The 23,379-nt window shown below is 48.1% G+C and overlaps 1 protein-coding gene across 1 annotated transcript; it reads left to right on the top strand.

Moving 5' to 3' along the window:
• The first annotated feature begins 2,997 nt into the window (after positions 1 to 2,997).
• LOC116411603 lies at positions 2,998 to 7,148 on the top strand. The gene is made up of 2 exons (XM_031904186.1): positions 2,998 to 4,748; positions 7,060 to 7,148. The coding sequence occupies exons 1-2, from the start codon at positions 3,087 to 3,089 to the stop codon at positions 7,063 to 7,065; spliced, it is 1,668 nt and encodes a 555-aa protein (XP_031760046.1). The 5' UTR covers positions 2,998 to 3,086; the 3' UTR covers positions 7,066 to 7,148.
• Positions 7,149 to 23,379: the final 16,231 nt, after the last annotated feature.

The following is a 23,379-nucleotide window of genomic DNA, read 5'->3' on the forward strand; positions in this document are numbered from 1 at the left end:
ACTGTATATTGCACATACTGTATCAGGCACATAAATACTGTATCTGGCACATACTGTATATGGCACATACTGTATCTGGCACATAAATACTGTATCTGGCACATACTGTATATTGCACATACTGTATCAGGCACATAAATACTGTATCTGGCACATACTGTATATGGCACATACTGTATCTGGCACATAAATACTGTATCTGGCACATACTGTATCTGGCACATACTGTATCTGGCACATAAATACTGTATATGGCACATACTGTATCTGGCACATAAATACTGTATCTGACACATAAATACTGTATCTGGCACATACTGTATCTGGCACATAAATACTGTATATGGCACATACTGTATCCTGCACATAAATACTGTGTATGGCACATACTGTATATGGCACATACTGTATATGGCACATACTGTATCTGGCACATAAATACTGTATATGGCACATACTGTATATGGCACATAAATACTGTATCTGGCACATAAATACTGTATCTGGCACATACTGTATCTGGCACATAAATACTGTATATGACACATACTGTATCTGGCACATACTGTATCTGGCACATAAATACTGTATATGGCACATACTGTATCTGGCACATAAATACTGTATATGGCACATACTGTATCTGGCACATAAATACTGTATATGGCACATACTGTATCTGGCACATAAATACTGTATATGGCACATACTGTATCTGGCACATAAATACTGTATATGGCACATACTGTATCTGGCACATACTGTATCTGGCACATAAATACTGTATCTGGCACATAAATACTGTATCTGGCACATACTGTATATGGCACATACTGTATATGGCACATACTGTGTCTGGCACATAAATACTGTATATGGCACATACTGTATCCGGCACATACTGTATATGGCACATACTGTATCTGGCACATAAATACTGTATATGGCACATACTGTATCCGGCACATACTGTATATGGCACATACTGTATCTGGCACATGCTGTATCTGGCACATAAATACTGTATCTGGCACATACTGTATATGGCACATAAATACTGTATATGGCACATACTGTATCTGGCACAAACTGTATCTGGCACATAAATACTGTATCTGGCACATACTGTATATGGCACATAAATACTGTATCTGGCACATAAATACTGTATCTGGCACATACTGTATATGGCACATACTGTATATGGCACATACTGTGTCTGGCACATAAATACTGTATATGGCACATACTGTATCCGGCACATACTGTATATGGCACATACTGTATCTGGCACATAAATACTGTATATGGCACATACTGTATCCGGCACATACTGTATATGGCACATACTGTATCTGGCACATGCTGTATCTGGCACATAAATACTGTATCTGGCACATACTGTATATGGCACATAAATACTGTATATGGCACATACTGTATCTGGCACATGCTGTATCTGGCACATAAATACTGTATCTGGCACATACTGTATATGGCACATAAATACTGTATATGGCACATAAATACTGTATATGGCACATACTGTATCTGGCACATGCTGTATCTGGCACATAAATACTGTATCTGGCACATACTGTATATGGCACATAAATACTGTATATGGCACATACTGTATCTGGCACAAACTGTATCTGGCACATAAATACTGTATCTGGCACATACTGTATATGGCACATAAATACTGTATATGGCACATACTGTGTCTTGCACATACTGTATCTGGCACATACTGTATGTATATGTATATACACCCGCCAGTATAAATGTATATATATATATATATATCTATATACACCCGCCAGTATAAATGTATATCTATATCTACATATACCCGCCAGTATAAATGTATATATATATAATCACCCGCCAGTATAAATGTATATCTATATCTACATACACCCGCCAGTATAAATGTATATATATATATATCTATATACACCCGCCAGTATAAATGTATATCTATATCTACATATACCCGCCAGTATAAATGTATATATATATACTCACCCGCCAGTATAAATGTATATCTATATCTACATACACCCGCCAGTATAAATCTATATACACCCGCCAGTATAAATGTATATCTATATCTACATATACCCACCAGTATAAATGTATATATATATACTCACCCGCCAGTATAAATGTATATCTATATCTACATATACCCGCCAGTATAAATGTATATATATATATATATCTATATACACCTGTGACCAAAAAACCCTTATACTGGCCCCATGTTTAGCCAGTGCATGATCTAGCCAAGATGGTGGCAGCCCATTGTTCTGTTTTCCCGCCGAAAGGGTTTTAAACAAAGAAGCTCCCATAAGTCCCCTCCAGAGGAGCTGGGCAAGTCCCTCCTAGGTTAAACCCCTCCCCTAATGATGCTGCAGGGGACCCTGCCAATTGGAGCTGCTAGGGTTGGGTTAAGCAGAAGCAGGGTCAGCCTCCTAACCAATCAATCCTAGGGGGTGTGGAAAAGAGGGGAGGTACCAGCAGCAGGGTAGAAAACCCAGAGGTTGTGGGTGGAGAAGGAGCTTTTGGTTCATCTGGGTGTAACCTCGCTACGGCAGGACACCCTCCCCTGCGGTTCCTTGGGATCCATCCTAGCTCAGGCAGGAAGATTCCCTCCAACTGGATTACCCTAACCCCTGTGGAAGGACTGTTTGCCCCTGGAACCAAGGTAGTGTGTTTCTGTGGAACTACCCAAAAAGGAACTTTGTTTATTCCCATTGGAACTGCCTGGGGAGGCTACCCAGGTAATTGTGACTGTCTGGGTGGGACACCTTTGTGTATTGGGGGTTGGGCTGGGAGACTCGGCCTTTGTTCCCTGGAGACTGTGCAGAGGGGGTTTGCCCTGAAGACTCCCTGTAGGAGGATTGATGTAATTGGGACTTGTGGACCTTCCATGCGTATTGCCCTTTCCCTGTTTATCTACGTTTGGTTGTAATAAACCCCTGGGAAACAACCCCTGTGGCACGTGTGGTATTTCCCTGATTGTGCTAGCGGCTCATACGTCATACGTTGTGTGACATTTCTGGTGGCAGCGGTGGGATATGGATGCTAGCACATCAGGGAACTACTTGGACCTTACAGCTCATGAGCTCTCTGAGCTCCGGCTACCCACGCTGCAACGGCTCTGCCACCGGTGGGGTATTGACCCAGAGGGGAAGCGGAGACACGAGCTGATGGAGCTACTCACTCCCCATGCTCAGCCTACCCAAGAAGGCGACACCCAGGGGGACCCGGAGACTCCTGAGGGGGGAGAAGAGATGTCTAACTTGCATCAAGATGCAGCGGAGGGAGGTGAGGACAGCACTCTCACTATGTTCCATAAACACTTAGCTGCTATTGGCCCAGGCCTGTCCCCAGCAGAACGGCTAGAGGTATGGCGCCTAACTTTGCAGACCAATCAGCCTGGGCCCTTGAGCTCTGGGCCTGCTGTGGGGTCACCCAATGCTCAGCGGCGAGTGGTGAAATTGACTCATGCTGCTTTCCCCACATTTGATGAATCTAAGCAGAGCATAGACGGTTTCCTTCGCTCCTTTGAAGGTTTGTGTGAGGACCACCGAGTCCCTCAGGAGGAGTGGGTGCTTATACTGGCGGGTAAGCTCACAGGCAAAGCTAATGAAGTTTATCAGGAAATCCCTTATCCTCAGAGGGCGAATTATGGGGAAGTACGGCGGATACTTTTAGCCAGCTATTCCATTACGCCTGATTCCTACCGGAGAACATTCCGTAGCCTGGTTAAAATCCCTCAAGATACCTACCAGAACTTTGGTGGGAAACTACAAAGGGCATTTCGCCACTGGATACGCGGCAACAAGACCCACACTCTGGAAGACTTATGCCAGCTTATCCTTAAGGAACAATTCCTTGAACGATGCCCCACTGAGGTACGGGAGTGGGTAAGTGACCGCAAGCCAGGCACCCTAGATGAGGCCACCCAGCTAGCGGATGAGTATATTGAAAACCGCTCCCAGGCCCGCCCCCTTACCCTTGCTTCAGGTACTATGGTCAACACCCGTGGTCTGGACCGCCCCCAGCCTCCGCGGTTAAACCATTTACCTAATCGCACCCTCTCAGCACCTACTCGCGCAGCCACACCCCGGACCTGTTTCCGTTGTGGATCTCTGGCCCATTTATCTCCAGCCTGCCCTTTAAATCTACGTCCTGCCCCGCCAGGGCCCACAGGGAGGCTCTCTGCACCTCGGCAGGTCGCTGCTGTCTCTTCACCAGGACCCAATATTCGTCAGCAAGTTATCCAGACAGTACGGCAGCTTACCACAGACCCAGCGGTTGCCCCTCCCAGGCCAAGAGAGGATGTAATAGAGGAATATGTTGTCTTGGGGATGGGCTGGGACAACAGTGGACAGCCCAGAAAACATGTACTTCCTGTCAGGATCAATGGTAGGCAGGTGGAGGGGTTCTTAGACTCAGGATCATTTATTACCCTAGTGGAGCCCCATATTGTCTCTGCAGATGCAGTGATTCCTGGCAAAACTGCCCGTATTGTTCTGGCTGGGGGGCACAAACAAGATATTCCCCTAGCCCAGGTCACCTTGGATCTAGGACATGGGCCGTTTACTCATCGAGTTGGCATACTGCGACAACTGCCTGCTGAGATCCTCCTGGGCAATGATGTGGGCCATATTGAATGCAGCCTCTCCCGAGATACTAATGAAGTCAACGCTGTCTCCATGGATGCGCCACAAATGGTAAGAGAACCTGCAGCTGACTGTGACAGTCCCCCTACCCCTGACTTGCTCCACCCCACTACCTTTAGGGAAGCTCAGCACACTGACCCTACCTTAGAATGTATACGAATTAAGGCAGGGAAACCCCCAAATGAGCGAGGGGAACAGATTGTTTGGGAGCAGGGGCTACTCTATAGGATTGTGAAGGGGAACCCCAACCAGCCATGGAAGAGTTCCCGACAACTTATAGTACCCCTGAGTTACCGGGCTCAGCTTCTTCACATGGCCCATGAGATCCCTTTAGCTGGACACCAGGGGGTTACCCGTACTCGACACCGATTGACCCAAAATTTTTACTGGCCTGGCATCTCACAGGAGGTGACGCGGTACTGCCGCACATGTGACAGCTGTCAGAGGACTGGCAGGGCCAATGATAAGCCCAAGTTTCCCCTCTGCCCCTTGCCCATCATCAGTGAGCCCTTCCAACGGGTGGCAGTTGATCTTATTGGGCCCCTTAGCCGGCCAAGCCATTCTGGAAAACAGTATATCCTCACTGTAATGGATTATGCCACCCGGTACCCAGAAGCTGTAGCATTGCGTAAAATTGATGCCCCCACAGTGGCTGATGCCCTTATCCAGATTTTCAGCCGGGTGGGCTTTCCTAGTGAAATATTGTCAGACCAGGGACCCCAGTTCACATCCCAACTACTGCAATGCCTGTGGCAGCGTTGTGGGGTCCGGGCGATCCACTCATCCCCATACCACCCCCAAACAAATGGTCTTTGTGAGAGATTTAATGGGACACTAAAGACCATGTTACGGACATTTGTGGAATCTGGCGAGAAGGACTGGGAGCGTTATTTGCCCCATTTGCTATTTGCCTATCGAGAAGTTCCCCAAGAGTCCACAGGATTCTCTCCCTTTGAACTGTTGTATGGTCGAAGGGTCCGAGGCCCCTTAGATTTACTATGTGAATATTGGGAAGGGGCCCCACAATCACAAGAAGTCCCCATAATCCCCTATGTATTAAAGTTTCGCCAGCGTCTGGAACAAATGACCAGCCTGGCACATGATCACCTCTCCGCAGCTCAGCAAAGGCAGAAAGTGTGGTATGACCGCAAGGCCAGGGAACGCAGGTTTATGGAAGGAGACAAGGTGCTTCTCCTAGTACCCACACGTCATGACAAGCTCCAGGCTGCATGGGAAGGACCCTATGTGGTCACTCATAAGCTTCATGATACAACCTATGTGGTAACTCCCCCTGAGGACCCATCTCACTATAAGACTGTCCACATAAATATGATGAAGCCTTATCACATCAGAGAGGACATTGTTAGTGCCATATGCAGTGCACCAGTTGAAGGTACTGATGATCCTCCACTCCCCAACCTTATTGAGGAGGCCACTCCAGCCAGGGGAATAGACGCAGTTACCATAAGTGACCACCTTCACCTATCTCAACAAGACCAACTTCGTAAAATTTTACATTCCTATTCTCCCATGTTTTCGGCGAACCCAGGGCGCACCCACTGGGCTGAACATAAAGTTGATACAGGAACTCAGTTACCTATACGTAGCCCTGCTTACCGAGTGGCCGAAGCAGTTCGGCCAGAGATGAAAAGTCAGATAGATGAGATGTTGGCCTTTGGGGTTATTACTCCCTCCCATAGCCCATGGGCTTCACCTGTGGTGCTGGTGCCCAAGAAAGATGGTAGTACCCGATTCTGTGTGGACTATAGACGACTTAATGATGTGACCACCACTGATGCTTACCCAATGCCCAGGGTAGATGAGCTCTTAGACCGGCTGGGAAATGCAAAATATTTGACTACCCTTGATCTCAGTCGCGGTTACTGGCAGATTCCCCTTGCCCCTAGTGCCCAGGAAAAGTCAGCCTTCCTCACCCCCTTTGGTTTATATCAATTTACGGTAATGCCCTTTGGTATGAGAAACGCGCCCGCAACTTTCCAACGCCTGGTGAACAGGCTGCTGGAGGGAATGCAGGACTTTGCTCAGGCCTATCTGGATGACATAGCTGTCTTTAGCCAGACTTGGGAGGAGCATCTCCAGCACCTCCAGCGAGTTTTTGCTCAAATTCAGGATGCTGGGCTTACCCTTAAGCCAGAAAAGTGCCACTTAGCCATGGCCGAGGTACAATACTTGGGACATAGAGTTGGGGGTGGACAGCTTCGCCCTGATCCTGCTAAAGTTGAGGCAATTTGTCAGTGGCCTATACCCAAAACTCAAAAACAGGTATTAGCCTTCTTAGGAACTTCAGGTTATTATCGGAAATTTATCCCTAACTATAGTACTGTTGCCAAACCCTTGACAGATCTGACAAGTCGCCAACGTTCTCGAACCATTGTGTGGACCCCAGAATGTGAGTCAGCCATGAACGCTCTAAAGCAAGCTCTGGCTAGTTCCCCTGTGCTGGCGGCCCCAGATTTCTCCCGGCGCTTCATTTTGCAGACTGATGCTTCCAATTTTGGCCTTGGAGCAGTACTTTCCCAAGTTAATACCTATGGTGAGGAGCACCCCGTTGCCTACCTGAGCAGGAAACTGTTACCCCGAGAGGCTGCCTATGCCACCATTGAAAAGGAGTGCCTAGCAATTGTATGGGCTTTACAGAAACTGCAGCCCTATCTGTATGGCAGAGAATTCACTGTTGTGACAGATCACAACCCCCTCAGTTGGTTACAGAGGGTCTCAGGAGACAATGGGAAACTTCTAAGATGGAGCCTCCTGCTTCAACAGTATAACTTCACCATTCAACACCGAAAGGGAAAAGAGCATCACAATGCAGATGGACTCTCACGCCAGGAGGACTAACCGACCAGCAGTGGTTCCTGAGGCCCTCCCTAATAAAGGGGAGCCCCAGGGAAACCACCTGCGCCAGGGGGGAGAAGTGTGACCAAAAAACCCTTATACTGGCCCCATGTTTAGCCAGTGCATGATCTAGCCAAGATGGTGGCAGCCCATTGTTCTGTTTTCCCGCCGAAAGGGTTTTAAACAAAGAAGCTCCCATAAGTCCCCTCCAGAGGAGCTGGGCAAGTCCCTCCTAGGTTAAACCCCTCCCCTAATGATGCTGCAGGGGACCCTGCCAATTGGAGCTGCTAGGGTTGGGTTAAGCAGAAGCAGGGTCAGCCTCCTAACCAATCAATCCTAGGGGGTGTGGAAAAGAGGGGAGGTACCAGCAGCAGGGTAGAAAACCCAGAGGTTGTGGGTGGAGAAGGAGCTTTTGGTTCATCTGGGTGTAACCTCGCTACGGCAGGACACCCTCCCCTGCGGTTCCTTGGGATCCATCCTAGCTCAGGCAGGAAGATTCCCTCCAACTGGATTACCCTAACCCCTGTGGAAGGACTGTTTGCCCCTGGAACCAAGGTAGTGTGTTTCTGTGGAACTACCCAAAAAGGAACTTTGTTTATTCCCATTGGAACTGCCTGGGGAGGCTACCCAGGTAATTGTGACTGTCTGGGTGGGACACCTTTGTGTATTGGGGGTTGGGCTGGGAGACTCGGCCTTTGTTCCCTGGAGACTGTGCAGAGGGGGTTTGCCCTGAAGACTCCCTGTAGGAGGATTGATGTAATTGGGACTTGTGGACCTTCCATGCGTATTGCCCTTTCCCTGTTTATCTACGTTTGGTTGTAATAAACCCCTGGGAAACAACCCCTGTGGCACGTGTGGTATTTCCCTGATTGTGCTAGCGGCTCATACGTCATACGTTGTGTGACAACACCCGCCAGTATAAATGTATATATATATCTATATACACCCGCCAGTATAAATGTATATATATATCTATATACACCCGCCAGTATAAATGTATATATATATACTCACCCGCCAGTATAAATGTATATCTATATACACCCGCCAGTATAAATGTAGATATATATATCTATATACACCTGCCAGTATAAATGTAGATATATATATCTATATACACCCGCCAGTATAAATGTATATATATATCTATATACACCCGCCAGTATAAATGTATATATATATCTATATACACCCGCCAGTATAAATGTATATATATATCTATATACACCTGCCAGTAGAAATGTATATCTATATCTATATACACCCGCCAGTATAAATGTATATATATTGTGGGGGTTCACTCGCTGGTAGGCTGCAAATGAGGCAACTGCACACACCAAGACTGGTGTAAGGGCTTCCTGCCCGCGTTTATTTTTCAGCGGTTGCAGAAGTTTCCCCTCGCAGGGGGTATAAAACAACAGTTGGAACAGAAATATCAAGCCTCCTGGCTAACACAAAAATAAATGCTTCTCTTTCTCCTGAAGCTGAGCCAATCCAGCAGCATGTCTCTCTCTCACACAGGCTCATCAGCCCCTGCACAGCTTCAGGTGTACTACAAATAGGCCTAGGGCCTCCTGAAAACCTGGCCTATGGATTTGGGAATCCACCCACCCTGCTCTTGCGGATTCCCAGTAAGACCAGCCCCGGATCAACAATTTAAAAAACTGCAGAGAAACAAAGTGTTTCTATGCCCCAAACACTGCTGGTCTCACCTCAGTAAAAATGTCTGAGAATCCGTGGCCCAACATACCTGTTGTCAATCACTTTTCCCCAGGAAACCAGGGACCTTTTTGTCACCATACCACATATCCCCCCCCTCTGCTCAAGCCCGTGGGGCTGAGCACAGCATGCCATCAACGAATATACCCTGGAGAGAGCATCTGCATTACCTTGCAACTTTCCAGGTCTATGTTCCACTGAGAACTTAAAGGAACAGTAACACCAAAAAATGAAAGTGTATAAAAGTAACTAAAATATAATGTGCTGCTGCCTGCACTGGTAAAAGTTGTGTGTTTGCTTCAGAAAGTCTACTATAGTTTATATAAATAAGCAGCTATGTAGCCATGGAGGCAGCCATTCCTGCACTGGTACAGCTGGGGTGTTTGCTACAGAAACCCTACTATAGTTTATATAAATACCCCGCTGTGTAGCCCCGGGGGCAGCCATTCCTGCACCGGTACAGCTGGGGTGTTTGCTACAGAAACCCTACTATAGTTTATATAAATACCCCGCTGTGTAGCCCCGGGGGCAGCCATTCCTGCACCGGTACAGCTGGGGTGTTTGCTACAGAAACCCTACTATAGTTTATATAAATACCCCGCTGTGTAGCCCCGGGGGCAGCCATTCCTGCACTGGTACAGCTGGGGTGTTTGCTACAGAAACCCTACTATAGTTTATATAAATACCCCGCTGTGTAGCCCCGGGGGCAGCCATTCAAAGGAGAAAAGGCACAGGCACATAGCAGATAACAGATAAAACACTATTGTATTCTACAGAACTTATCTGTTATCTGCTATGTAACCTGTGCCTTTTCTCCTTTTTTCCAGCTTGAATGGCTGCCCCCAGGGCTACACAGCGGGGTATTTATATAAACTATAGTAGGGTTTCTGTAGCAAACACCCCAGCTGTACCAGTGCAGGAATGGCTGCCCCCGGGGCTACACAGCGGGGTATTTATATAAACTATAGTAGGGTTTCTGTAGCAAACACCCCAGCTGTACCAGTGCAGGAACGGCTGCCCCCGGGGCTACACAGCGGGGTATTTATATAAACTATAGTAGGGTTTCTGTAGCAAACACCCCAGCTGTACCAGTGCAGGAACGGCTGCCCCCGGGGCTACACAGCGGGGTATTTATATAAACTATAGTAGGGTTTCTGTAGCAAACACCCCAGCTGTACCAGTGCAGGAATGGCTGCCCCCGGGGCTACACAGCGGGGTATTTATATAAACTATAGTAGGGTTTCTGTAGCAAACACCCCAGCTGTACCAGTGCAGGAATGGCTGCCCCCGGGGCTACACAGCGGGGTATTTATATAAACTATAGTAGGGTTTCTGTAGCAAACACCCCAGCTGTACCAGTGCAGGAATGGCTGCCCCTGGGGCTACACAGCGGGGTATTTATATAAACTATAGTAGGGTTTCTGTAGCAAACACCCCAGCTGTACCAGTGCAGGAATGGCTGCCCCCGGGGCTACACAGCGGGGTATTTATATAAACTATAGTAGGGTTTCTGTAGCAAACACCCCAGCTGTACCAGTGCAGGAATGGCTGCCCCCGGGGCTACACAGCGGGGTATTTATATAAACTATAGTAGGGTTTCTGTAGCAAACACCCCAGCTGTACCGGTGCAGGAATGGCTGCCCCCGGGGCTACACAGCGGGGTATTTATATAAACTATAGTAGGGTTTCTGTAGCAAACACCCCAGCTGTACCAGTGCAGGAATGGCTGCCCCCGGGGCTACACAGCGGGGTATTTATATAAACTATAGTAGGGTTTCTGTAGCAAACACCCCAGCTGTACCAGTGCAGGAATGGCTGCCCCCGGGGCTACACAGCGGGGTATTTATATAAACTATAGTAGGGTTTCTGTAGCAAACACCCCAGCTGTACCAGTGCAGGAATGGCTGCCCCCGGGGCTACACAGCGGGGTATTTATATAAACTATAGTAGGGTTTCTGTAGCAAACACCCCAGCTGTACCAGTGCAGGAATGGCTGCCCCCGGGGCTACACAGCGGGGTATTTATATAAATTATAGTAGGGTTACTGTAGCAAACACACCAGTTTTACCAGTGCAGGGCAACAGTGCATTATATTTTTATTACTTTAAAGCTCTTTCATTTTTTGGTGTTACTGTTCCTTTAAAATTCTGAAGAGATAAGAACCACCTCGTGACCCTGGCATTCTTTTCCCTATTTTGGGCCATCCATTTAAGTGGGGCATGGTCGGTGATAAGTTTGAACTGCCTCCCTAAGAGATAATATCTCAGGCTCTCCAATGCCCACTTGATGGCCAGACACTCCCTCTCTACAATGGCATACCTGCATTCAGCGGGGGTTAGTTTCCTACTTAGGTATGCTACCGGGTGCTCTTCCCCATTCACCACTTGTGACAGAACAGCCCCCAACCCAACCTCAGAGGCATCAGTCTGTACAAGGAACTCTTTTTTGAAATTAGGAGCTATTAGCACCGGGTATCTGCACAAGGATGCCTTCAGGTTTAGAAAGGCTTCCTCTGCCTCTGGGTCCATGTAACTGCTCCAGTTTTACTCCCTTTTGTGAGGTCAGTAAGTGGGGATGCTAGGGAGGCAAAATTGGGGACAAATCTCCTGTAATACCCCACTATCCCAAGAAAAGCCCTCACTTGCTTCTTGGAATTGGGCCAGGGCCACTGCTGAATTCCCTCAATTTTGGACACCTGGGGCTTGACTACCCCTCTTCCAATAACATACCCCAAATAGCGGGCCTCTTCTAACCCCATGGCACACTTTTTGGGGTTTGCTGTCAGACCAGCCTTCCAGATAGAGTCAAGGACCGCTTGTACCCGAGGCAAATGACTTTCCCAGTCCGGGCTAAAGATAACCACATCGTCCAGGTAGGCTGAAGCATACCCTCTGTGTGGTTTGAGAATGCGATCCATCATTCTCTGAAACGTAGCTGGGGCCCCATGTAAGCCAAACGGTAAGCGTTTATATTGCCACTGCCCCTCAGGAGTGGAAAAGGCCGTCTTCTCTTTCGCCCCTTCGGTGAGGGGTACCTGCCAATACCCCTTGGTAAGATCTAGAGTGGTGATGTATCGGGCCTGTCCTAGCCTTTCAATCAATTCATCTACCCGGGGCATTGGATATGCATCAAACTTGCTGACCTCATTTAACTTTCTGAAGTCCTTGCAAAATCAGATGCTCCCATCCGGTTTTGGGACAAGGACAATGGGGCTGGACCAGTCACTATGGGACTCCTCAATTACGTCCAGCTCCAACATCCTTTTAATCTCCCCTGCAACTGCCTGGCGTCGGGCCTCGGGTATCCTATAAGGTCTGACATTGACTTTAACCCCCGGTCCAGTTATAATGTCATGTTTTATCATCTCAGTAAGCCCAGGCTGGTCTGAGAATATTTGTCTATTCCTGATCAGGAATTCTCTCATTTCCTGCTTCTGACTGTTAGTGAGGGTCTCAGCCACTTTTACCTCAGGCACATGAGGGATTTCTACCTCTACAGCTGTAGAATAGGCTGACAGGGCTTCCCTATCTTTCCAGGACTTAATTAGGTTCACATGATAGAGCTGCTCCTTCTTACGCCTGTCTGGTTGGGACACCTTATAATTAACTTCCCCTATGCGCTCTATAATCTCGTAAGGGCCCTGCCATTTGGCCAGGAACTTACTTTCTACTGTAGGAACCAAGACTAACACCCTGTCCCCAGGCTGGAAAGTTCGGACACAAGCCGATCTATTATATATCCGGCTTTGAGCTTCCTGGGCCTGAAGCATATGCTCTCTCACAAGGGGCATGACCATTGCAAGACGGTCTTGCATGTCTGCAACATGCTCTACCACACTTTTGTATGGGGTGGATTCAGATTCCCATGTCTCCTTTGCCACGTCCAACAGCCCTCGTGGGTGGCGCCCATATAACAACTCGAAGGGGGAAAACCCCGTAGAGGCCTGTGGGACTTCTCTAATGGCAAACATAAGATAGGGAAGTAAACAATCCCAATTCCTCCCATCTTTATCAACCACTTCAGGATTCACAATGGCTCTTTATATCTGCATGTACCCCCGGCCAAAAGAACCGCTGTAACACTCGGTCTTTGGTTTTCTCATATGCTAGGTGGCCACCTAGTGGATGAGAATGGGCCAGATTGAGAACCGTTCTCCTATATGGCTGGGGAACCACTAACTGTTCCACAATCTCCCCTCGAATCTTATCCACATAGTAAAGCAAGTCATTTTGTACAACAAGGTGAGGAAATACACAGTCTACACCAGGATTTTCTGTGTTCTCATTATTAATGGTGACATTTTCCCAAGCTTTAGTAAGGGTTGGGTCCCTTAGCTGGGCGGTTCCAAAGTTATGGCGGGAGACCTCTAGCTCAGGCATGCTAGGTTCCTCAACAGTCTCCGCAGTTGCTTCAGATTCGCCAACTAATACAGCTAAGGGAAACAACTCATTTTCTTCTGACCCCTCATCAGTACCATTTACAATAACATCTGAGACGAGTGGTCCCACTTTCTCTCCCCCAGACATTGTACTGTCATTAACAGTCCCTGTAGAAGGATCCAGTTCAATTGGGTGGAGTCTCCCCTCCCCATGCTCAGTCTCCGGAACCTGTTCCTGGCACAGTTCTTGAAATAAGGGGAAGTCTCTGCCCAAAATTACACTGTGCAGGAGTATGGGAGACACTGCCACTTCATGGCACACAGTCCCTGCGGGGGTCACAAAAGTCACTAGGGCCATGGGGTATTTCTTACAGTCCCCATGTACACACACCACTCCCACTTGACGCTGGGTTAAAGGACAGTCTTTCAGGAGCTGTGTGTTTACCAGTGTGACTAAGCTACCTGTGTCTAACAGTGCATTCACAGTGCGCTTACCAATCTGGACAACACAAGTAGGTACCTCAGGATCAACAACAAGACCTGGTCTAGCGAACAGAGACAACTTCCTCTCTGTTCCACACTCCATGGGTTCTGGATCAGCTGGGCAGTTGGGGGCAATATGTCCCCACTCTCGGCACCTCCAGCACTGGGGAGCTCTGCGGGTCTGGCGTGGGCTGTCTCCGCGAGATCTTCCTCTTGTTGACTCTGAACCTGGGTTCCCGGGGTCCTCTGCGCTGGGCTTCTCCACTGTAGCCGACTTCTTGGGTAGGACAACTGCAGACAGCCTCTTCGGGGTGGACACCGCCCGGGTAGTGAAGTCCTCAGCAGTGAGGTATCGCTCCACCAGTTCCACCAACTGGTCTGCTGTATTTTGGTCAGATTGGCTCACCCACCGCCGTAATTCTGTGGGAAGGGCTCTCAGGTATCGGTCCATTGTGACCCTTTCCACTACCTGAGGTCCGGAAAGCAAGTCTGGCTGCAGCCAACGTTTCACTAGGTTAATGAGATCATACATCTGGGAACGCGGTGACCCCTTACCCTTAAAGTCCCAACTGTGGACCCGCTGGGCCCTCACAGAGGTGGTTACCCCCAGTCTCCGCAGGATTTCAGACTTCAACTTGTCATAGTCCTTAGCGTCCTCGGAGGACAGATCATAAAAAGCTTTCTGGGCATCCCCCACTAGTAGTGGCGCAACAATCATCGCCCACTGCTCCCTCGACCAGGCTTGCTGCTCTGCCGTCCTCTCAAAGGTACAGAGGAAAGCCTCCACATCATCCTGCCCAGTCATTCTCCGCAGGAGGTTGCTGCCTGGGATGGAGCGATGTACTCCAGGGGCCACAGCAGCATCCCCAGAGACCTTGGCTGTCAGCTGTTTTACCAGCTCAATTTGCAACTGCCGATCTCTCTCTGCAGCCTGTGCCAGTGCTGTAATCTGGGCTTCCAACAAACGATTTGCCTCCTGCTGGTTGGCGTTAGACTGCTGCTGTAGCACCAGGCTCTCCTGGTGGGCCCCTTGTAAGGTAGCCGTGCTCTCCTGGTGGGCCCCTTGTAAGGTAGCCGTGCTCTCCTGGTGGGCCCTTTGTAAGGTAGCCGTGCTCTCCTGGTGGGCCCTTTGTAAGGTAGCCGTGCTCTCCTGGTGGGCCCTTTGTAAGGTAGCCGTGCTCTCCTGGTGGGCCCTTTGTAAGGTAGCCGTGCTCTCCTGGTGGGCCCTTTGTAAGGTAGCCGTGCTCTCCTGGTGGGCCCTTTGTAAGGTAGCTGTGCTCTCCTGGTGGGCCCTTTGTAAGGTAGCCGTGCTCTCCTGGTGGGCCCTTTGTAAGGTAGCCGTGGATTGCAGCAAGGCCTTGAGGACATCCTCCATATTATAACTTTTATGTGCAGTGTCCCTTTAAATATCACTTATACGATATACAGTCCACACAATTCCCACAGGAGACTTACTGTGGTCAGGTGACTCCCGCGTGTGGCAGTCGATGCCCGCATCCGAAACACCAATTGTGGGGGTTCACTCGCTGGTAGGCTGCAAATGAGGCAACTGCACACACCAAGACCGGTGTAAGGGCTTCCTGCCCGCGTTTATTTTTCAGCGGTTGCAGAAGTTTCCCCTCGCAGGGGGTATAAAACAACAGTTGGAACAGAAATATCAAGCCTCCTGGCTAACACAAAAATAAATGCTTCTCTTTCTCCTGAAGCTGAGCCAATCCAGCAGCATGTCTCTCTCTCACACAGGCTCATCAGCCCCTGCACAGCTTCAGGTGTACTACAAATAGGCCTAGGGCCTCCTGAAAACCTGGCCTATGGATTTGGGAATCCACCCACCCTGCTCTTGCGGATTCCCAGTAAGACCAGCCCCGGATCAACAATTTAAAAAACTGCAGAGAAACAAAGTGTTTCTATGCCCCAAAACACTGCTGGTCTCACCTCAGTAAAAATGTCTGAGAATCCGTGGCCCAACGTACCTGTTGTCAATCACTTTTCCCCAGGAAACCGGGGACCTTTTGGTCACCATACCACAATATATATATATATATATAGACCCGCCAGTATAAATGTATATATATATCTATATACACCCGCCAGTATAAATGTATATCTATATCTATATACACCCGCCAGTATAAATGTATATCTATATCTATATACACCCGCCAGTATAAATGTATATCTATATACACCCGCCAGTATAAATGTATATCTATATCTATATACACCCGCCAGTATAAATGTATATCTATATCTATATCCACCCACCAGTATAAATGTATATCTATATCTATATTCACCCGCCAGTATAAATGTATATATATATATATACACCAGCCAATCTATTGCTAATGGGGCTCAGCATACGATGCGCAATACCAACCTTACCCAGCAGGCGGCGGCTATTGGAATACAATACAGTAAAGTACAAACAGAGGAGAAAACAAGGAAATTTCAGAGCTGCACAGATCACTGTATCTTGGCTCATAGTACAGAAGAGCTTACACTCTAGGCAGGGGCTGAGCAGGTAAGTGCCATTCCAGATTCACAATGATATATTAATAAATACAATATACTTACCCTGCTGAGAGGTCTAGTACAACAGCATGTGTCCATTGGGGGCCCTAACTCTTGGTATGGGATTGGTGGTTGAACCAGACAGAGAGAGGGCCACATTGGGCATGGTAGGGCAGGATGGGGGGAATAGAACAAGATGGAGACATTAGTGCAAGATAGAGACTGAGATGGAGACATTAGTACAAGATGGAGACAGTAGGGCAAGATGGAGACAGTAGGACAAGATGGAGACTGTAGGGCAAGATGGAGACAGTAGGGCAAGATGGAGACAGTAGGGCAAGATGGAGACAGTAGGACAAGATGGAGACAGAAGGGCAAGATGGTGACAGTAGGGCAAGATGGAGACAGTAGGGAAAGATGGAGACAGTAGGGCAAGATGGAGACGGTAGGGCAAGATGGAGACAGTAGGGCAAGATGGAGACAGTAGGGCAAGATGGAGACAGTAGGACAAGATGGAAACTGTAGGGCAAGATGGAGACAGCATGGAGGGATGGAGACAGTAGGGCAAGATGGAGACAGTAGGGCAAGATGGGGATAGTAGGGCAAGATGGAGACAGTAGGGCAAGATGGAGACAGTAGGGCAAGATGGAGACAGCATAGAGAGATGGAGACAGTAGGGCAAGATGGGAACAGTAGGGCAAGATGGGAACAGTAGGGCAAGATGAAGACAGTAGGGCAAGATGGAGACAGTAGGGCAAGATGGAGACGGTAGGGCAAGATGGAGACAGTAGGGCAAGATGGAGACAGTAGGGCAAGATGGAGACAGTAGGACAAGATGGAAACTGTAGGGCAAGATGGAGACAGCATGGAGGGATGGAGACAGTAGGGCAAGATGGAGACAGTAGGGCAAGATGGGGATAGTAGGGCAAGATGGAGACAGTAGGGCAAGATGGAGACAGTAGGGCAAGATGGAGACAGCATAGAGAGATGGAGACAGTAGGGCAAGATAGGAACAGTAGGGCAAGATGGGAACAGTAGGGCAAGATGGGGATAGTAGGGCAAGATGGAGACAGTAGGGCAAGATGGGGATAGTAGGGCAAGATGGAGACAGTAGGGCAAGATGGAGACAGTAGGGCAAGATGGAGACAGCATAGAGAGATGGAGACAGTAGGGCAAGATGGGAACAGTAGGGCAAGATGGGAACAGTAGGGCAAGATGAAGACAGTAGGGCAAGATGGAGACAGTAGGGCAAGATGGGGACAGTAGGGCAAGATGGGGACAGTAGGGCAAGATGGAGACAGTAGGGCAAGATGGAGACAGCATGGAGAGATGGAGACAGTAGGGCAAGATGGAGACAGTAGGGCAAGATGGATACAGTAGGGCAAGATGGAGACAGTAGGGAGAGATGGAGACAGTGGGGAGAGATGTAGACAGTAGAGTAAGATGGAGACAGTAGGGCAAGATGGAGACAGTAGTGCAAGATGGAGACAGTAGGACAAGATGGAGACAGTAGAGTAAGATGGAGACAGTGGGGAGAGATGTAGACAGTAGAGTAAGATAGAGACAGTAGAGTTAGATGGAGACAGTAGGGCAAGATGGAAACAGTAGGACAAGATGGAGACAGTAGGACAAGATGGAGACAGTAGGACATGATGGAGACAGTAGGAAGAGATGTAGACAGTAGAGTACGATGGAGACAGTAGAGTTAGATGGAGACAGTAGGGCAAGATGGAGACAGTAGGACAAGATGGAGACAGTAGGGCAAGATGGAGACAGTAGGACAAGATGGAGACAGTAGGACAAGATGGAGACAGTAGGACAAGATGGGGACCGTAGGGCAAGATGGAGACAGTAGGACAAGATGGAGACAGTAGGGCAAGATGGAGACATTAGTACAAGATGGAGACATTAGTACAAGATGGAGACAGTAGGACAAGATGGAGACAGTAGGGCAAGATGGATACAGTAGGACAAGATGGAGACCGTAGGGCAAGATGGAGACAGTAGGACAAGATGGAGACAGTAGGGAGAGATGTTGACAGTAGAGTAAGATGGAGACAGTAGAGTAAGATGGAGACAATGGGGAGAGATGGAGACAGTGGGAAGAGATGGAGACAGTAGAGTAAGATGGAGACAGTAGAGTAAGATGGAGACAGTGGGGAGAGATGTAGACAGTAGAGTAAGATAGAGACAGTAGAGTTAGATGGAGACAGTAGGGCAAGATGGAAACAGTAGGACAAGATGGAAACAGTAGGACATGATGGAGACAGTAGGAAAAGATGTAGACAGTAGAGTACGATGGAGACAGTAGAGTTAGATGGAGACAGTAGGGCAAGATGGAGACAGTAGGACAAGATGGAGACAGTAGGACAAGATGGGGACAGTAGGGCAAGATGGAGACATTAGTAAAAGATGGAGACAGTAGGACAAGATGGAGACAGTAGGGCAAGATGGAGACAGTAGGACAAGATGGAGAAAGTAGGACAAGATGGGGACAGTAGGGCAAGATGGAGACATTAGTACAAGATGGAGACATTAGTACAAGATGGAGACAGTAGGACAAGATGGAGACAGTAGGGCAAGATGGGAGACAGTAGGACAAGCTGGAGACCGTAGGTCAAGATGGAGACAGAAGGACAAGATGGAGACAGTAGGACAAGATGGAGACAGTAGGGCAAGATGGAGACAGTAGGACAAGATGGAGACAGTAGGACAAGATGGGGACAGTAGGGCAAGATGGAGACATTAGTACAAGATGGAGACAGTAGGACAAGATGGAGACAGTAGGGCAAGATGGAGACAGTAGGACAAGATGGAGAAAGTAGGACAAGATGGGGACAATAGGGCAAGATGGAGACATTAGTACAAGATGGAGACATTAGTACAAGATGGAGACAGTAGGACAAGATGGAGACAGTAGGGCAAGATGGGAGACAGTAGGACAAGCTGGAGACCGTAGGGCAAGATGGAGACAGTAGGACAAGATGGAGACAGTAGGGAGAGATGTAGACAGTAGAGTAAGATGGAGACAGTAGAGTAAGATGGAGACAATGGGGAGAGATGGAGACAGTAGAGTAAGATGGAGACAGTAGAGTAACATGGAGACAGTAGAGTAAGATAGAGACAGTAGAGTAAGATGGAGACAGTAGAGTAAGATGGAGAAAGTAGAGTAAGATGGAGACAGTGGGGAGAGATGGAGACAGTAGAGTAAGACGGAGACAGTAGAGTAAGATGGAGACAGTAGAGAAAGATGGAGACAGTGGGGAGAGATGGAGACAGTAGAGAAAGACGGAGACAGTAGAGTAAGATGGAGACAGTAGAGTAATATGGAGACAGTGGGGAGAGATGGAGACAGTAGAGTAAGATGGAGACAGTAGGACAAGATGGAGACAGTAGGACAAGATGGAGACAGTAGAGTAAGATGGAGACAGTAGGGCAAGATGGAGACAGTAGGACAAGATGGAGACAGTAGAGTAAGATGGAGACAGTAGGACAAGATGGAGACAGTAGAGTAAGATGGAGACAGTAGGACAAGATGGAGACAGTAGGACAAGATGGAGACAGTAGAGTAAGATGGAGACAATACAGTAAGATGGAGACAGTAGAGTAAGATGGAGACAGTAGAGTAAGATGGAGACAGTAGGGAAGATGGAGACAGTGGGGAGAGATGGAGACAGTAGAGTAAGATGGAGACAGTAGGGAAGATGGAGACAGTGGGGAGAGATGGAGACAGTAGGGCAAGATGGAGACAGTAGGACAAGATGGAGACAGTAGGACAAGATGGAGACAGAAGGGCAAGATGGTCACAGTAGGGCAAGATGGAGACAGTAGGGAAAGATGGAGACAGTAGGGCAAGATGGAGACGGTAGGGCAAGATGGAGACAGTAGGGCAAGATGGAGACAGTAGGGCAAGATGGAGACAGTAGGACAAGATGGAGACTGTAGGGCAAGATGGAGACAGCATGGAGAGATGGAGACAGTAGGGCAAGATGGAGACAGTAGTAAAAGATGGGGATAGTAGGGCAAGATGGGGATAGTAGGGCAAGATGGAGACAGTAGGGCAAGATGGGGATAGTAGGGCAAGATGGAGACAGTAGGGCAAGATGGAGACAGTAGGGCAAGATGGAGACAGCATAGAGAGATGGAGACAGTAGGGCAAGATGGGAACAGTAGGGCAAGATGGGAACAGTAGGGCAAGATGAAGACAGTAGGGCAAGATGGAGACAGTAGAGTAAGATGGAGACAGTAGAGTAAGATGGAGACAGTGGGGAGAGATGTAGACAGTAGAGTAAGATAGAGACAGTAGAGTTAGATGGAGACAGTAGGGCAAGATGGAACAGTAGGACAAGATGGAAACAGTAGGACATGATGGAGACAGTAGGAAGAGATGTAGACAGTAGAGTACGATGGAGACAGTAGAGTTAGATGGAGACAGTAGGGCAAGATGGAGACAGTAGGACAAGATGGAGACAGTAGGGCAAGATGGAGACAGTAGGACAAGATGGAGACAGTAGGACAAGATGGAGACAGTAGGGCAAGATGGAGACAGTAGGACAAGATGGAGACAGTAGGACAAGATGGAGACAGTAGGGCAAGATGGAGACAGTAGGGAAAGATGGAGACAGTAGGGCAAGATGGAGACGGTAGGGCAAGATGGAGACAGTAGGGCAAGATGGAGACAGTAGGGCAAGATGGAGACAGTAGGACAAGATGGAGACTGTAGGGCAAGATGGAGACAGCATGGAGAGATGGAGACAGTAGGGCAAGATGGAGACAGTAGGGCAAGATGGAGACAGTAGTAAAAGATGGGGATAGTAGGGCAAGATGGGGATAGTAGGGCAAGATGGAGACAGTAGGGCAAGATGGGGATAGTAGGGCAAGATGGAGACAGTAGGGCAAGATGGAGACAGTAGGGCAAGATGGAGACAGCATAGAGAGATGGAGACTGTAGGGCAAGATGGGAACAGTAGGGCAAGATGGGAACAGTAGGGCAAGATGAAGACAGTAGGGCAAGATGGAGACAGTAGAGTAAGATGGAGACAGTAGAGTAAGATGGAGACAGTGGGGAGAGATGTAGACAGTAGAGTAAGATAGAGACAGTAGAGTTAGATGGAGACAGTAGGGCAAGATGGAAACAGTAGGACAAGATGGAAACAGTAGGACATGATGGAGACAGTAGGAAGAGATGTAGACAGTAGAGTACGATGGAGACAGTAGAGTTAGATGGAGACAGTAGGGCAAGATGGAGACAGTAGGACAAGATGGAGACAGTAGGGCAAGATGGAGACAGTAGGACAAGATGGAGACATTAGTACAAGATGGAGACATTAGTACAAGATGGAGACAGTAGGACAAGATGGAGACAGTAGGGCAAGATGGAGAAAGTAGGGCAAGATGGAGACAGTAGGACAAGATGGAGACATTAGTACAAGATGGAGACATTAGTACAAGATGGAGACAGTAGGACAAGATGGAGACAGTAGGGCAAGATGGAGACAGTAGGACAAGATGGAAACAGTAGGACATGATGGAGACAGTAGGAAGAGATGGAGACAGTAGGGCAAGATGGAGAAAGTAGGGCAAGATGGAGACAGTAGGACAAGATGGAGACATTAGTACAAGATGGAGACATTAGTACAAGATGGAGACAGTAGGACAAGATGGAGACAGTAGGGCAAGATGGAGACAGTAGGACAAGATGGAGACAGTAGGGCAAGATGGAGACAGTAGGACAAGATGGAGAAAGTAGGACAAGATGGGGACAGTAGGGCAAGATGGAGACATTAGTACAAGATGGAGACATTAGTACAAGATGGAGACAGTAGGACAAGATGGAGACAGTAGGGCAAGATGGAGACAGTAGGACAAGATGGAGAAAGTAGGACAAGATGGGGACAGTAGGGGCAAGTTGAAAGACATTAGTACAAGATGGAGACATTAGTACAAGATGGAGACAGTAGGACAGATGGAGACAGTAGGGGCAAGATGGGAGACAGTAGGACAAGCTGGGAGACCGTAGGGCAAGATGGAGAAAGTAGGACAAGATGGAGACAGTAGGGAGAGATGTAGACAGTAGAGTAAGATGGAGACAGTAGAGTAAGATGGAGACAATGGGGAGAGATGGAGACAGTAGAGTAAGATGGAGACAGTAGAGTAAGATGGAGACAGTAGAGTAAGATGGAGACAGTAGAGTAAGATGGAGACAGTAGAGTAAGATGGAGAAAGTAGAGTAATATGGAGACAGTGGGGAGAGATGTAGACAGTAGAGTAAGATAGAGACAGTAGAGTTAGATGGAGACAGTAGGGCAAGATGGAAACAGTAGGACAAGATGGAAACAGTAGGACATGATGGAGACAGTAGGAAGAGATGGAGACAGTAGAGTACGATGGAGACAGTAGAGTTAGATGGATACAGTAGGGCAAGATGGAGACAGTAGGACAAGATGGAGACAGTAGGGCAAGATGGAGACAGTAGGACAAGATGGAGACAGTAGGACAAGATGGAGACAGTAGGGCAAGATGGAGACAGTAGGACAAGATGGAGACAGTAGGACAAGATGGGGACAGTAGGGCAAGATGGAGACATTAGTACAAGATGGAGACAGTAGGGCAAGATGGAGACAGTAGGGCAAGATGGAGAAAGTAGGGCAAGATGGAGACAGTAGGACAAGATGGAGACATTAGTACAAGATGGAGACATTAGTACAAGATGGAGACAGTAGGACAAGATGG

This window comes from Xenopus tropicalis, chromosome 6 (assembly GCF_000004195.4).
Source record: "Xenopus tropicalis strain Nigerian chromosome 6, UCB_Xtro_10.0, whole genome shotgun sequence".
Lineage (NCBI taxonomy): Eukaryota > Metazoa > Chordata > Amphibia > Anura > Pipidae > Xenopus > Xenopus tropicalis.

Bases quoted from the DNA above. Each gene is read 5' to 3' on its own strand.
- LOC116411603 (XM_031904186.1), top strand. From the start codon at position 3,087: ATGGATGCTAGCACATCAGGGAACTACTTGGACCTTACAGCTCATGAG.